This window comes from Diadema antillarum, unplaced genomic scaffold (genome assembly GCF_040938485.1).
Source record: "Diadema antillarum isolate AM-2024a unplaced genomic scaffold, OU_Dant_1.0 seq00000079_RagTag, whole genome shotgun sequence".
NCBI classification, from domain to species: domain Eukaryota; kingdom Metazoa; phylum Echinodermata; class Echinoidea; order Diadematoida; family Diadematidae; genus Diadema; species Diadema antillarum.
Genome location: NW_027271172.1, coordinates 1,357,501 through 1,370,275, shown reverse-complemented (window position 1 = coordinate 1,370,275; position 12,775 = coordinate 1,357,501). Strand labels below are relative to the sequence as shown.

Below are 12,775 nucleotides of genomic sequence, written 5' to 3'. Positions count from 1 at the left end.
TGAGGATACAAATACAAATATACATTGTTGTACATGTATCATGCGCTTTTTTGAGCCTCCAGACAAATTATGGATTCCTTTGCTGACAGAACTGGGTTGCTCAGAAGATCGTGCTATTCCTGTCACTTCTGAATACATAATTCAACCAGAAGCTCTCAGTGCATGGTACATATGTTTACTACATTGGGCATTCCTCAACCAAGCTTTCAGTATGTCTTTGTTCGTAAGTTAAGTTATGCATATGATTTGGATGTCAGTACATAGTCTATTCTTGTATGTCATTCATGCATTCTTTTATGACTGTTAATTAGCTGCCATGGACCATGGGAATACAGTACTTATATTTTCAAAAGTAAGGATTGTGCAAAAAAACTAAAACTATTATATCAATATGGACATAATTTGCTAATGAAGCAAATTAAATAATATTAGTACATGTACTACCACTGACTATTGTGTCAAGAAGTGTTTGTATGTGTGTTTGTCTATTTGTTTTTGCATTAGGAGTCCTGATTTTTATTCACAAGAAAGAGGAACATATTCAGTAATCTAAACTTGAAAGTACAGTTGTACTTGCCACTTCACTGCATCTATGTGTTAAAGGGTTTTCTCACATAAGAGTCCTGTTGCTGTTCACCCATTGAACATGCATCACTGCATATCTTTCAAGATACAGGTAGTATAAAGGTTTACATTTAGTCAAGGGTCTAGGAGCATAAAATGGGGTATTTGGTTCAAATTCTTCCACAAGCACCAAATTTTGCCAACATGTCACTTATACAATATGTATCATACTTTTTCAATTCTTGATGGGTGCCAATTAGGCTTACTGGCCTCTCCTCCTGAGCTGGGGTGACCATATTGGTGAAATCCAATATGGCCGCCATCCCGGTTAAATTGAAGGTCAATTGTAGACAAAATTGAAAAGGCTTGTATTATTATTTCCACTGAGGAGGGGTTTTGAGGGTTAGAGAATGTGATCCTGATATCATTTCAAAAATTCAAGGTCAAGAATACCTCTGGAGGTCACTTTCAAGGTTAAGTTTGGGTCAAATCAGGCAATTTGGGACATTTTTTTTTTAATGACCTCTTTAGGCATCTCACATCCTTACACTTAGTAAGTGGAACTGCTATTTGCCCTTTATCCTCTTTATACTCTACTCCTTAACGATTGAGCCAGGCCAAGGTATGACCCAAAATGGTTCCTTTTGAACATGTGGCTGTAGGTATAGTCATTTTAAAATATACCCCTTACGGATATATAGGGGTGGAACCGCAAATGACATTTAGGGTGACTTTGTGAGACAAAGATAACCTCAGATCACACACACACACACACACACACACACACACACAACTTAAAAATCAGCTTTCTTGACTCGGAAAACCTCTTTAACCGACTGTGTCGGTGATTGTAACCCTTTTAGTTCTTGAACTGCTATCTTTTAATTGAGATGGCGGCTGTATTGGAATTTGCTGTTGAATATGGCCGCCCCAGAGGGCGTCTTCAGAGGCATGTCAAAAAAAAAAAATTTGAAATACTTGTAGTATGGTTTGGGCTACATGTGTGCCAAATTTAGTGCTTTTAGAAGAATGTGAACCGAAAAGTCCCTTATGCTCCCTCTATTTCATGTGACATAAATATATTACATGTATTTTATGTCTCGCACAAAATAGAAAAACAATATTTAATTTTTAGGAAAGACAGCAACTACTCTGAAGCACTGTTGATTCTTTGCAATATAGATTTATTTCCCCTCTGTTTCAGACAAGAACAAAAACAAAAACATTAAACAAACACACATACCACAAGCTCAGATTGCAACAATTTGATTGAAATTCCACAATCACAGTCCAAAATGTGAATTGACATTGTAAACTCAATGGTGATGTACAGTGTACTTGTCACACGCTCAGCTCTAGACCTGGACCATATGGCATGTCTTGTCTTTGGGCAACACAGCCTCTGATTATGCAATACAGGTACATGAGCATACTTCCAACTCTGTGTACATGTAAGTTGACTGCTCGTATGTTGCATAATCAGCTAGGTTTAATGAAAATAAGAAGCCCCAATTACATTAATAGCCTTACATGTGTTATTTCTCTAGGCACGCAGATATCAAATATAGCCACAGTCAATGAATTTTCCTATATCCTATCAAGATCGCCTTGTGTGGAGTTGAGTGTATATGTCCAAATGCTAACAAGATGTTCTGGTCACAGTGACTTATATTGCATCAAAACAAGTGAAAGGAAACTAAAGATATATACTGGATAATATAAAATACATTAAGGTCACAGAACTGTTAACATGCGACAGCTTCGTACAAGGAGCGAGAACACTGTACTGACTCCTGTGAGGGTGCTGAAAGTCTCCAATCAGGGTACTATATAGGCCCTATGCTGTTATTTTTCGCGAATAAGGAGGTCACAAACATTTTCACAAGGCATTTTTGCGAATTGACACAGAGGCCTTGCACACTATTTTCAGCGCATGGTGACATTTTTACATGTTGCTTAATTCGCGGTCCAACTGATTTGCAAAATTTGCGAAAATTATGTATGAAACAACACTTTAATGCCATTTGATGCTGTATCTTTGTGTATACAGGACAGGAATAAGTGTGTTGACACGCACACATACAATTATCACCTTCGCCTATGTCGTCCTTGCAGAAGTCCAAAAGTTGGCCGAGTCAAAAAACTCTTAACCTGGAGAGATACAGATTCTCTGAATTGAATTGTGTTTGTGGTTATCATGCAAGTGGAAGGATTTTTTTTTTTTTTTTTCTGGTTAGTTCAGATTTGACTATTAAAGCCAAGGTCGACTGTACATCATACTTACAAACAGACATAGCAGTACCTTCAGTAATCTTCAGTCCTTGATGAACACGTACATGGTTGTAGGACGATACATATGATATTGACTGAGGCTAATATTGTGGACTCATGGGAGTCTAATGATAATCTCTGAACTCCTTCCCTTTACTCTATGAAGAAAACCTTTGGAATGAGACTACTGTAAGTTCAGTCACAAGTGGTATAATTCAGATGTACTCACAAACAGAAACTCAGCTACAGTGTAAATCTTTAATTGATATCCTTCCCTCTTATATCTTGGTCATGCCAATGTGTTAAACCAGTGTATTTCAGTTTGCCATAGGGCCAAGTTCTGAGGGTACAATGTACAAAGTACTTACAAATACATAATATTTATTTCATGGTGGGTACTTACAAATACATATTTCATGAACATAAATCTTAATATATGAATCAATCAAGACTTGTAGGACAAATTCTTCAGTGGTTAACTGAATTACAAACATGTATTAAAACCACTACTAAAGGCATGACTGCTCTTGCATACAAATCGCACGTTGCAGAAATTAGTACCTGCACGCATATTTTAGCATTTGGGGTATCAAGGTATGGCATATTTTCAATTTCATGAATACATGTAGTGATCTACTGACAGAATTTGAAAATACGAAGCCACTGCCATATCACAGAGTTGCCAACTTTTGTAAATGCCTTTCAGTACTTCCATGGCTGAAAATCAGTAATTTGCATATTTTTGAGTGAAAATCAGTAATCCTTTACAGTGTAATAGACTCTATCACTGACAATTATTTCTAAAATCAGTAATTTAGTATTTAGTTGTTACCTTTAGCATTCTTCTCCAATTTCAGTAGAAATTACTGAAAATCAGTACGAATTGGCAGCTCTGATATCATGACATAAACAGTAAGTGACCAAGGGATTGACATAAAGACAGTGAAGTACTTTGGCAAGTCGAGGCTACAAGCCTGGATGGGCACACATTGGCTGTAAATGCACAAGCAAAGTTTTGTCATGCAGGAATAAATAGTGCATCCAATATGATAACATTTCTGTGCTGTTTTGAAAGTTTACATGGTGATGTTTGCTGTAACACCATGTGTATGTAGTCCTTGAGAGAACTGTTGTTTGGGAAAAAAAGACCCTAGAAAGATGAGGGTATGTATAGTTCCTATCATACGAATGCTTGCATAGGCACACAATCCAGCAACTAATATAAACTGCTTTATAAGAATACATTGTACTGTAATTCACTCCGTTTCCTGTTCCAGAAAACGGGATAACAATACCAACCCTAGAAGTTCACCTCCGGCATAGTTGGAAAGCTATCTGTCTACCAGGCACAGATGTGGTATACATTGCACAAAGAATACTCTTCCGCTGCTTAATTGCAGTGACTCATATCTGGAAATTCGCTTCCAACTTATCACATCATATGGTAGTACATTTAATACTGTGACAGATGAAACTGATCTATGCAAGACGCAAAGTAAAGATATCATCATCTGGCCCTGACAATATTGCACCTCTTTGGTCTGCTACCAACATTATATAGCACATACATGCCCTAGAATAAAGAACAGTGCACAATCCATCCTTGTACACAATTGCACAAACTGGTGCACTGTTTAATCTAAATTCCTGCATATCTATGAAATGTACGTGTACAAACCTGCATATCTGCCTCTGGTCCCTAATCTTTTGGACACAACTCAGTCCCAAGAGTCTATTGCTACGTGACTATGTCAATTCACAGCATACTGGCCCCCCAAATAGCAAATAATAGTCTATATATGATAATGCTTAAAATATGTGTCGAAAGGTTTTCACATTTCGAAGGAAAAGAGGAGGAAATTCTAAAATTTCCCTTTTTCATGAGTTTTTTGTAGTACAAGGTTCTGGAAAGTTTTGTGTGTGTTCTTAATAAAATACCTCATACAGGATGCTTACATGCTACTGATACGTGGAATACATGACATAGTACTTCACGGCATGGAAATTTGTGCGAAATTTGCCTTTAAAATGAATCTCCATGAAAATTAGCAGTGAACATATAAATATATGGTATATAAAATATTTTTTGAGATATCAATATAGGTGACAAACTATTCTCATCTCCAAAATTATAGAGTAGTGGGGTTTACCCCACAGCCAGAAATTAATCACATAAAAAAAGTTTTCACTTTAAGAGTATTACGCACAACAGTACAAGGTTCTTTTGGAAGATCTTGACATCTCATCCCCTGACACGGACAAAGACTATTAATCTGTTTCACTTGATTGATTGCACAGAGTGGGAGACATGGTGAAATGAACATGCTCAAATATTTTTTAGAATGACTGCATGCATGGGGCGACACTCTGAGCAAAATGTCTGCAACGGCCCTCACCTGTTGCCAAACTGTGTACGTTATACCATACGAGTAATACCAAAGGCATGTAGAAAACATCTTATTTGTGCCTTGTACAAAGTCATTAAGACTTAATACACAATAATGCAAATGACATTTTCACACAGTAATGTAAACAGCTGCATGGCCTACATCGTACACTGTTTTTGCAATAGTGCTGCCTAAAAATAGCCCTGAGTTAAAGTTCTTCATCGATGGGTAAAACTTGCCCTTTAGTTCTTTTCCCCACTCCTAGCTCCTTCCCTCTGAACCTGCCTCAAGCCATTCTCTCTCCCCTCTCTCCCTCTCTCTTTCTCACTCACTCACTCCCCTCTCCCCCCCCCCCCCCAACTCTCAATCAGAAGAAATTCCTTGTGATACTGACAACCAGTTTCGTCCAGAGAGGCACTTTTCTGTCGGGCTTCGTGAACGTTTCCCCGGTCACCATTTGCGATCTAGCGTACAGTCTCTCTTGCTCCTATAAACACAGGGATCAATGGAACAATTTCAAGAAATGTAATTAGGATAACATGATCTCACTCAAATTCACAAAGGTACATGTACTTTGAAATATAAATCCACATTCTCTACTTAGCCCATGGATTAACTGAAAGAGGCATACTTCAATCACATGTTTGTAAGTATGTGTTCATTATTGGCTGCCTGTCGGGCTCTGTGATGTGTAAACATGTATTTGTGCTGTCGATATTCACATAATCCATGGACTAACTATATAACTACCTTCGTTTATTCCAGCCAGAAACCAGTTAGGATGAGGGGTAGAGGGGAAATAAAACATTCCTCCACCCATCCAAACAATGATATCTCTTACTGTATTAAATTTGATTGTTGTCTTTTTTTCAAGGAGTGATAATAATAATAATGATAATAATAAAAGCTATTTTTAATGTAGCACATTACAGACTTATTAAGAATTTCAAAGTCCTTTACAGACTAGTATTCATTACATGTCAGGCTTCATTGAGCTTGAACCCCAAAACACATACCAAGCTCTTGTGATTCAAAGGCAAGCGTTCTTATCCACTCATCCACTTATCCACTGTATTCAATTTGATTGTTTTTTTTTTAAGGAGTGATAATAATAATAAAAGCTATTTTTCTTATTTTTCATTTTTCAGACTCATTAAGAATTTCAATGCCCTTTACAGACTAGTATTCATTACGTGTCAGGCTTCATTGGGCTTGAACCCCAAAACACATACAAGGAGTGTACCATGCTCTTGTAATTCAAAGGCAAGCGTTCTTATCCACTCATCCACTTATCCATTGTATTCAATTTGATTGTTTTTTTTTTAAGGAGTGATAATAATAATAATAAAAGCTATTTTTCTTATTTTTCATTTTTCAGACTCATTAAGAATTTCAATGCCCTTTACAGACTAGTATTCATTACGTGTCAGGTTTCAATGGGCTTGAACCCCAAAACACATACCATGCTCTTGCAATTCAAAGACAAGTGCTTTTATCCACTCATCCACTCATCCACTTATCCACTGTATTCAATTTGATTGTTGGTTTATTGTTTTTTTCAAGGAGTGATAATAATAATAATAAAAGCTATTTTTCTTATTTTTCATTTTTCAGACTCATTAAGAATTTCAATGCCCTTTACAGACTAGTATTTATTACAAGTTGGGCGTCATTGGGCTTGAACCCCAAAACACATACCAAGTTCTTGTAATTCAAAGACAAATGCTCTTATCCACTCATCCACTTATCCACTGCATTCAATTTGATTGTTGTTGTTTTGGGGTGTTTTTTTTTTTCAAGGAGTAATAACAATAATAATAATAATAAAAGCTATTTTTAATGTAGCACATTTCAGACTTATTGAGAATTTCAATGAGCTTTACAGACTAGTATTCATTACATGTCAGGCTTCATTGGGCTTGAACCCCAAAACCCATACCAAGTTCTTGTAATTCAAAGACAAGCGCTCTTATCCACTCATCCACTGCATTCAATTTGATTGTTGTTGTTTCGGGGTTTTTTTTTTTCAAAGAGTGATAACAATAATAATAATAATAAAAGCTATTTGTAATGTAGCACATTTGAGACTTATCAAGAATTTCAATGTCCTTTACAGACTCGTATTCATTACGTGTCAGGCTTCATTGGGCTTGAACCCCAAAACACATACCAAGCTCTTGTGATTTTTCAAAGACAAGCACTTTTATCCAGTCAGAAAAACCTCCAAAATATAGAGCACAAACATATTGAACGGTCTGTATACTGTATGCTGTCTTTGTTAAAATCACTGCAGTGTACAAAGCTGTTTGAAATTCATACCCATATCATGATAATGCGGATCTCACATGGTGTATAAATTTATGTACTGTGCTTGTTTATCACTATTACATAATGAAGCAATGGTCAATTGGCGATGCTGTTGTACAGATAAGTGATATTAGAGTCACAAGGTCTAGCCTTCTAATAATGGATAGAATACACAAAAAATGTCTCCAGCAATACACTTCTCCTGCCTTCCCCCCCCCCCCCCTTCTCTTTAACTAAATTATGAATGGGACAAACACTATCACTGGAAGAATATCATCTCGGAAAATAAAACACACACACACCTACACACACACACACACCTACACACACACACACACACACATACACACACACACACACACAAATGCTACACGCAGCACAAAACTACAGAAAGAAATAAACAATACACCATGGCTACACTTTTCTACACACTGTACAGGCCCAATACAAGGTAGGTCTAAAACGCACTGAGAGCTAACAGATCAAACCGACTTTAACCCATAATTATCTACAAGGTCCCAGCTATTCCTGTCTAGAGTGTAAAGGACTTCAGGATCCTGTAGCAAGCCACATGATAGGACCTTTTTCTTTGCTTTTGTTTGAATATCACATACTCATGATGAATGCGATGATGAATGCAACACGGAAAGCACATCTCATATTCACATACAAATGTGACCGTGCATCACAAAACGAACAAAAAGTCGCACACACTGATTTTGTGTGAGGACTGAAAATTTATGGAATGGGTCAACCGAGCCAATCTTGACTTTTTCATATTTTCTGAAAGAGCAAATCTTCTTTTACATTATGTTAAAATTTGGGATCAAAAAAGGGCAGGAAAGTGTGTTTTTTAGCAGTTTATCTCAAACATTTTCTGGCAGAATAGTGTGGTTATGTGTGTCTTTAGAGTCCCCTTTTCATTTCTTTAAAAACCTTGTACACACTCTTCACTTTCAACTCCCATAACTTTTGAAAGGATGATGCTACAGCTTTGCAAGCTGGCATGAACTAAGGACAGAATGTGTTAATAAGGCATGCTCAATTTCAGTTTAATATCTTATAATCCCTTCATTGTTGTTACTCCTGTGGTTTACTTCCTATTTTTTGTCCCATTAATCGCTCAGCCACCACGGCTTGGTAAAGATTAAGCGCTTGAATAGACAATGCACTTCAGAGCCTCTTTTCTCAGTTCACACTTTTCCTGAGTGTGTGCTTTCTTTCCAGTATTTAGATAGGTTTATAGGAGAGTCCATTCGATTTGAGTTATACATCATTTTAAAGCTTAAGGTCTGCTCTTTCAGAATATGCTCATAACTAAAATTTCATGTCTGGCGACTTTCTGTTTGTTTCGTGATGCAGGGTCACAAATAGATATATATCATCGCGGAAAACGAAAAAAAAAAGAAGAAGCAAGTAACCATTACCGTGTGCAGCTGCTCTCTGAGGGAGTCGTTTTGCGTCACGATGGCCAACTGGGCCTCAAGGTCTCGATGGACCGACCTATGACCTTCAGACAGTGGTGGGGAACAAACACATGCGACTGCATCAATGAGAAGCAAAAGGTCGCTAATTGCATTTAACTTGCATCAAGAATCACAAAAGGTTGCATCAATGAGAAGCAAAAGGTCGCTAATTGCATTTAACTTGCATCAAGAATCAAATACGGTTGCATCAATGAGAAGCAAAAGGTCGCCAATTGCATTTAACTTGCATCAAGCATCACATACGATTGCATCAATGAGAAGCAAAAGGTTGATAATTGTATTTAACTTGCACCAAGAATCACATACGGTTGCATCAATGAGAAGCAAAAGGTCGCTAATTGCATTTAACTTGCGTCAAGAATCGTGATGAATAAGAGTGTATTGCGAATCTGGATGAGTCAACTTCAGCTGTCAACCTGCCTCCAGGAGCTCTCGCAATCAGCCTACAGCAAATTATTGTTCCATCATGATACTGTCAAACACGATATTTTTGTGGCATGAAATTTTCGCAAATTGGAGCCGATGGCCTTTTTCGCTTCATGAAGTTTTCGTGAGTTGCCTGTAACATTCAATGCGTATAGTGTAGACAAGAACTTTCATGTGCATTCTAATTTCGTGAATCTTGGCTCTCGCCAAATTCACGAAATTAAAATGCACACTAACATTTCTCATTTTATAGTATAATGCATTCAGATACCAGATCAGTTGAATCAGACTGCAACAAACTATTATATTCCTCCTTCTCACTGCTTTCCTTGACAAATTTTCCTCATCATCAAAAATCACTTTGGATACATATGTCATCTACAATAACAAATAACCCCCCCCCCCCAAAAAAAAAAAAGAAGAAGAAGAAAGAAATATAAATATCCCCCATCCCCCCCAAAAAAAAACAAACAAAAAACAACAACAACAACAACCCACATCTTTGAAAAAAACTAACTGTTTTTGGTAGGATTGTGCAACACAACTCAGTACTGCCAGTGGCAAGCTTATATCTTTGATTGTATGCTTACCAAAGTTTGGGGAACCTATGAGCGTCAGTGTGGGCAGTCTCTGTCCTGGAAGATAATACCAGAGACCTGTGCATACAAAGACAAACGAATAAAAAATGAAAAGATTAGTATACGAATGAATTAAATAATCAAAATGGTCTCGGGGTAAACATATGCAGATTTCAGCATACTTTGAATACCATGCCCAGGTAATATTGCAGTCAATATGTTGGTCTTTATATCTCTTGCATGTATACTGGACCTTAGTCTTCCATTGTGCTATATCAACAGTTGTTTTTCTTCTTCCGAACATCTGCATCGTATAAATCTAAAGTTCCCTAATACATACAATAAAGAGTACTTATTGTTGTAATTACAGTGGACTCCTGTTACAACGAAGTCCTCAGGAATGGCAGTTGTATATTATTGTATCGAAATTTCGTTATAACCAAACAAATAAACAATAAAAAACATACAGCAGATAATGCTGCGGCCTGAATTTTTGTTTCGTTGTAACCGAAATTTTGTTATAACCACGTTAGTTATAACGCTAGTGCACTGTACAGTAAAAACCAATCCAAAGCAAGAGATGGATTTTAACAAAAATAAATAAACGGGCCATATATAGTGCTGGCTGGCACTTGTCCGAATTCCTGTTCCTGACCTTTGACATGGAAGGTCCAAGAGTCCCTGTAGTATTCGTAGAGCCTGATCCTGTGCTGCAGGCCCCGACGACAGAGGGCGCCAAAGAACTGGCAGGCGATGAACGTGTACGAGTCTGGGATGTAGCCAGAGATGCCACGTGACCCATAAAAACCGTTGACCTGTAAAAAGAATAGGGCAGAGGTCGCTGTGTCAAGCTTGGATGAGAGACAGCTCTACACTCTACATCCTAGGTTCACAGGCATGTCCATTCTGAAGCACTACAAAGAAGCTACCACTATTACCTGCAGGCATGTAACATCTAGACAAGCTAGAGATCAAATTGTTCTGCCTTATACAGTGAAACCCTATGATAACAAGCTCGCTCATAAAACAAAATTGCTTTTAACGGGGTGAACTCGTAGGGCCCATTTTCCTGTGCATGTAAACCTACAAACTATGGCAGAGCGGATCGGTGACAATGAGCATGGTTACAACAAGTGCATTTTTGGTGCATCATGATAACGAAAAACATATTCTAAGCAATCTGATCAGATACAGGCTATTCCAAGAATTCACTGCTCTCTGGCTAGAGTTTTTACCTCTTACTAGTGTGATACCTTCCTTTATATATCAGAACTTAAACTTATGACCTAGTGTAACTTGATCCACATACTTGTGCAATAACAACTGTAGACTGCTCATAGGTTTGACTAAGTGGTATATATGACTCCATGCTTATGTTTCTCTTTGTTTTTAATGCATAATATAGGATCATAACAAGGAACCAGTTTCAACAAGGTAATATCAGCAGTCCCACAGATCTCATTATAATGAGGTTTAACTGTATCACCCACACTACAAGACACTATGTTGTTACATTGAAAGTACAAGGAAAACCTTCAGGAGAATAGACCTTGCATGTATATTCTTATATGTTCAACCGGTAGTTAATGGCAAGGAAAACAGCATATATGGCCAAGTGCTCAATTCATGGAGAATTATATGGGACACTTGTTGCAAGTGCTAATATGCCCTAGGAACAGAAGGGCAAGCAGTTGACATCCTCAGCCACTTTCATACACTGCACACATATGGGCTGGACTTTCAGGTCATTAATTTTTATAGTGGTTCTTTTCCCAAAATCACATGTACATGTACTAAATACTAATACTATCATCAATTGCCTTGGTACTATGATTAATGGTACCATTTTGTCAGGCATTTATTGACAGTCACTTGAGGCAATATTTGTAAGATTTTGGAATTTGACCTGGTTTTTGGATTGGTGTGATTCTAGCCTTTCATTAGCTCTACCACAAACACACACACAAATGCCTGGGAGTGAACTCACATTATATCATAACTGGCTATTGCACCACAACTATTAAATGAAACTGCTTTTACTCCCTCAATTTCTACCACTTTACATAATCAACTTTTATAACCTTGACCCTTTGGTCAATCAATGTCAACCATAGCTTTAAAAAAAATAAAAGAGAGGAGAAGAATAAGGTAATTTGGATTGGTTTCAAATATGGTATCATGCCAAGTTTCACAGAGGTACATTGTAGGCTCAATTACAGGGTCAAGTTATAGTGGTGGAAGGGGGGAAATGATTGCAAATAGATAAATTGGCTACAGAACGATGTACACACAAATGTGAAAACTTAAAATGCCTCTGACACTGCCACTTATATAATATGCATGATTGCTATTCTTCCTGAAAATCAACATCACTTTGACTCATTACGTGCCCAGACATTAAGCATAACTTGCCAAGCTTTTTCATTATCAGCTGTCAGTGATCAATCTAAACTTTCAAAACTTGACCTTCAACTGTGGACATAATGTTAGCAAGCCCACTCAGGCATAGCACTGTGCCTCACTCCAACAGGAAGGAAATGGCACCCCTTAACATAAAGGGATTAGGGGGATTAGGTAATCCCTATTCACTGACAATCCATTTCCAGACCTCTGTGTCAATCTGTGAAGATAATACAGTATTAAAGGGTTAATCTATCATTGCAAAAAGTCATCTGGACCAACTCCACCTAATGTAACGTACAAAGGATGGAAGATTTCAGACAGACCTGTGGGGAAGCCATCAGTATCTCAAATG

General features: G+C 37.5%; 1 protein-coding gene across 1 annotated transcript in view; it reads right to left on the bottom strand.

The window, feature by feature from the left end:
* Positions 1 to 5,575: 5,575 nt before the first annotated feature.
* LOC139726078 (CDP-diacylglycerol--glycerol-3-phosphate 3-phosphatidyltransferase, mitochondrial-like) overlaps positions 5,576 to 12,775 on the bottom strand; it is a 12,743-nt gene continuing 5,543 nt past the window's right edge. Inside the window, exons 5-9 of the mRNA XM_071637160.1 lie at positions 12,747 to 12,775; positions 10,676 to 10,835; positions 10,033 to 10,098; positions 8,957 to 9,039; positions 5,576 to 5,709 (exon numbers count right to left, since the gene is read on the bottom strand). The exon at positions 12,747 to 12,775 is cut by the window's right edge and continues 660 nt beyond it. Coding sequence (XP_071493261.1) covers positions 5,590 to 5,709; positions 8,957 to 9,039; positions 10,033 to 10,098; positions 10,676 to 10,835; positions 12,747 to 12,775 — 458 coding nt within the window. The 3' untranslated portion in view covers positions 5,576 to 5,589. The remainder of the gene's footprint in view (positions 5,710 to 8,956; positions 9,040 to 10,032; positions 10,099 to 10,675; positions 10,836 to 12,746) is intronic.